Source organism: Triplophysa dalaica, chromosome 21, assembly GCF_015846415.1.
Source record: "Triplophysa dalaica isolate WHDGS20190420 chromosome 21, ASM1584641v1, whole genome shotgun sequence".
NCBI lineage: Eukaryota > Metazoa > Chordata > Actinopteri > Cypriniformes > Nemacheilidae > Triplophysa > Triplophysa dalaica.
The window spans coordinates 17,678,905-17,683,418 of NC_079562.1; the positions used below are offsets into that span (position 1 = coordinate 17,678,905).

The 4,514-nt window shown below is 35.3% G+C and overlaps 1 protein-coding gene across 1 annotated transcript; it reads right to left on the reverse strand.

Moving 5' to 3' along the window:
- Positions 1-623: 623 nt before the first annotated feature.
- LOC130410076 (metalloproteinase inhibitor 3-like) lies at positions 624-4,181 on the reverse strand. The gene is made up of 5 exons (XM_056734490.1): positions 3,998-4,181; positions 3,521-3,603; positions 3,217-3,316; positions 1,361-1,482; positions 624-1,006 (listed from the first exon to the last, which is right to left on the reverse strand). Exons 1-5 carry the CDS (start codon positions 4,122-4,124, stop codon positions 827-829), a joined length of 612 nt encoding a protein of 203 aa, XP_056590468.1. The 5' UTR covers positions 4,125-4,181; the 3' UTR covers positions 624-826.
- Between the last annotated feature and the right edge of the window lie 333 nt (positions 4,182-4,514).

A 4,514-nucleotide genomic window follows, 5' to 3' on the forward strand; every position in this document is an offset into this window, starting at 1 on the left:
CACCTTTCTCATGTTACATTTCGTTGCATAGTACTTGTACATGTGTAATGACAATAAAATTGAATCTCAATCTCAATGTGATATTTCTGTTTTTCTTTTTTTTTAAATCTTCAAAAATGTCTGATGTCAGACAATGTCAGAAAAGTGTTTTTCTGTCAATATGGGGTGCTGTGTGTACATTAATGAGGAAAATAAATTAACTTGAATGATTTTAGCAAATGGCTGCAATATAACAAAGAGTGAAAAATTTAAGGGGGACTGAATACTTTCCGTACCCACTGTATATCCCCGAAGTCATAGTTGAACAATTTGCTGTTCACCCAAGTATACTAAACAAATATAAAATATCACTGGGATTATACTTCAAATATTTTCTATACAAAATATTATGTAAATTTGTTGCCTTTATTGTAGTCATCATCAGACATGGTAGTACAGCCCCACAACCCATTTAAAATAAGTTGATTCTAAATTAAATAAAATGTTGTGTATCTTTTAGCCCAATTCATCACTTTCTCAACTAATGATGTAAGTTACAATTTGCGAAAAGCCGAGAAATGTTCCTCTGCCATCAACAGATACCTGAGCTAAAGGCTGAAATGATTCTCAAAGTGAACAGTATGATGAAGAATGTGTACCTTTAATGGATGTTAAAAGCAGTAAAATCATCCATAGAATGCATAGATGATAAAATAAGGGATTTACATCAGCAGCTTATTAAACATTGTGATCTTTTTTAAATTGACTTTTCATCAGAAAGATGCTAATTTGCACTAATTTAAAAGAAAAACTTGTGTGACAATGGTAGATGAGGGTCCATTTAAGCTCATCCGCGCCTCTGTTGGCACACAGCATCAACATCAACTTTTGAACGTGGCATGTACCAGCTACAGATGCCGTCACTGTCCTTCAGACAGACGTACTCGTGAGAATGAGGAGAGTTGATTTCCCACTTACATTCATTCTTAGATTTGGGACAACATGGACTGTCAGAACACGTAGAGATCTGTGGAGAGGACAGTTTGACATGAGTTTGAGGTGACATACAGTTTGACATTGACATGAGTTTTGTGTTGTTTAAGGAATAGTTCACCAAGACTACATATATTCAGTTATGTTTTATTCATCCTCATGTTGCTCCAAGAGATGAAAAGTACAGTTTAGCGACTGAAAGCCTCTAAATGATGACAGAAATGTTATCTTTGGGTAAACTTTCTGTTTAAATAAAGCAAAATATACTCTCTTTAATGGTGGCTTGCATGGCAGAGGTTGGCTGATTCTTGAAACTATGCCATTTTGGTATAAAATTGTGAATACCAAAGACAAATTTTCCAAGGTTTTGTATGCTGTATATCATTACCGTGCAGTTACAGCCCATCTTATACGTTTGATTGAAGTTTTCTTGTTCCGTTAAGGAGAGATGTTCCCATTGATTGACAAGGTTACACATCATCACCTTGATCCCATTTTCCAACCAGTGTCCTTTCAAAAAAGAAAGAAAGAAATTGGAAATGGGAAATTCGCTGTAAGGTTTTTATCTGTTTGACAAATTCAGCATTTAACAACTTTTGATATCATAAACTATTCACAGTGAGTAAATGGGATATCAAATGAGAAAAATAGAGGACGTGGCTTGTCTTTTCCAATGCAAATGTGGATCTAAAAAAGCAGTTGTTTCATTTTGAAATAGACTTGCAGCAGACTGACAGGTAAAGATGATGTTTTGCCAATGCTGTCAGAGAAGAACAGCAGCTGGAGGGCAGAAGTGCATTTTCAGATTTTGATTAAAGATTTTTAGGGTAAATTAATTTTTAAAAAGAATGACCCACATAGATAAATCATTTAAAATGAACACTGTGATTTTCAATTAGTCTGCACTGCGCAGTTGCAAAAGTGCTCAAAATGTTGTGAACTTGGGATATGGCTTCTTCACATCGCTGTACCGTTGCTAGGGTGGTGTAAATAGTTGCTATAGGGCATGGCTAAACGGTTACCATTGTGATACGTACAAACTGGTTTGTCAACCAAATTAAAAGAGACAATTTTTGTAAGTTTGTTTGTACTGTTGGTAGGGTGCTCAAATTTTTTGATAAACTATGCTGAATTTAGGAACAGGGCAATACCTTCTGAATACTGAAGTAAAAAGAGATATGGATTATTTATATATTTACACTGTTGCTAGGGTGCTCTAAATGGTTCCTTGGGAATGGCTAGACAGTTGCCAGGGTGATATGTAAATACTTCTCGTCTGATCCACTGATATTCCTCTCATGCTTTTCAATTGAAATGTAACTGGTTGCTTGGGTGTGGAAGCACATTCGAATGTCACTATTTATTTCCTGCATGCTTAAATAATTCAAATGTGACCACCAGTAAGCTCTTTGACATTCAGAGATGGCTAACAAAATTCTTCACCTGCCCGATGACCATTATTTAAAACGGTATGCCTCTCCTTAATAGGCCAGTGCATTTGACACACGCTTGGTGAGAAGAAGCCAACTGTTGGTGTGATTATTTGGCTTTTATCTCTGCTACGGGTACAGGATGACTTCACCGCATTGAGGGGCTGAGGGACCGGCCCTTGTACCATATAATCTTGGACGATCACCTCCTCCCCTTAACTAGATCACTGCAGATAAGTCGTGGATGTGCCTTTAACATGACAAAGACCCAAAACATATTGCCAAGACAACCAAAGAGTGGCTTAAGGAGAAGCACATTCAATATCCTAGCCAGTCTCTAAAGTCTAGTCCTATAGAACCTTAAAGATTTACAGAGGAGTGGACTAAAAATATCCTGACACATGTGCAAACCTGGTGACCAACTACCAGAAATGTTTAACCTCGGTTCCTGCGAACATGGGTACAAAGTTATGTTTTACTCTGGGATCAAATAATTATTTCACTGACTGAAATGCAAATCAATTCATAACCTTTATATTACATTTTTCCCTGTTTTTTTATAGTTTGTCTCTATCAATTCAAATATACCTAATATAAAAAATTATAGACCCTTTATTTCTTTGTAAGCAGGCAAACTTACAAAATCAGCAGGGGATCAAATTAATTATTTCCCTCATTGTATATTCATATGCTATATCAAAATATGCTTTGCCTCACAAGAACCACTAATAAATAAAATATTAAAACCAAAGAAATAAGAATTGTCAGGATTTTTATGGTGAGTTTAGATTCACTGTGAGATGCAGAGGTGTACCTGAAAGCATGTATAGCCCCTGATCCAGTGTGATGCCACAGGATGATGAATCTGTGTAGACGTATTGAATTCTGTTTGCGTTGTTAGAACCTTTCAAATCCTGAAAAAAGGAATTTTCGTTATATTTTGTATTGGTAGTATTTTATTGTGACTATTCTGCAAACTTGAAATGTGTGATACTCTTTCTTTCTCTTTTTTTCAAGATAAATATTCTGTAGATGAAAGACTAACATTATATTGCATTAAATTGAATTATTTCTGATATATTTTAGGAAAGTGGATGCCTGAAAGTAGATTAGCTCACCTTGATTATTTTGATTTTATTCTGAAACAAGTTGATTTGATTCCTAGCAGGAAGCCTCTTTCCAGTTACGTTAGCTAAAATCACTGATGGAAAATAAAGTGGCATAAATGTTAGAAATTCTGTTTTTTTTGTAAACATCCTGAACATGACTATACAGCTCTGTGGAGTTTTCACACACTCACTAATATACTGTTAATATAAAATATTTCATTATTATTGTCCCCTAACAACATTCAACCGTGGACATTGTTGTTTGTTTCTGAATCATGAACATTTCCAGCACATACTGTAAATAATACTTTCACACTTGCTTGATTGGAAATGAAAAACTGCTTTTAAAAATTGCTCTTTTTTTAGATAAATGACAAATCAACTGAAATATAGCGTTTCCTTCAGATAAATGTAATCTGCAAAATTTCATACAAAAATTATATTGGAAAAGTTGTGAAAATAATGTTGATATTAGATTTGACATACCCATTTCAGAAGTGCAGAATTGTTCTTGAGGGTGACGTTGTAAACAGCGGCAGCTCTCTGCTGTCTGTATATTCAGCCCTACAGACAAGAAGATCAGCACAACACCCAACAGTGTTACACCCATCATGTACAGCAGAAGTCAAATGATACTTTATAAGGTTTAGGTCTGATCTGCAGTCTATTATAGAATATCTACTTTTCTCTATGTAATGGGATGCATTTTATAGTTCAAATGTCTTAGGGAGGTATCTGCCACTCCTTCCAAATGATCCCCTCCCACATTCTTATGTGTTGATGAATTTGTCCTGCATATTAAACTATAAAATACGAGAATACAATTATGTACAGTGCCATGTGTTGTGAAGTATAAAAGAACCTGTAATTTAACATAAGTAATTATATGGGGTCGGCCCAATACCAGGAAAGTTAGAATCCGGTTTGTCTATGACACAGGTGTGGGTGTGTGGGGTACAGTATTTTGAATCAGGTGTGTGGACAGAGTTTCTACAACAGTGGG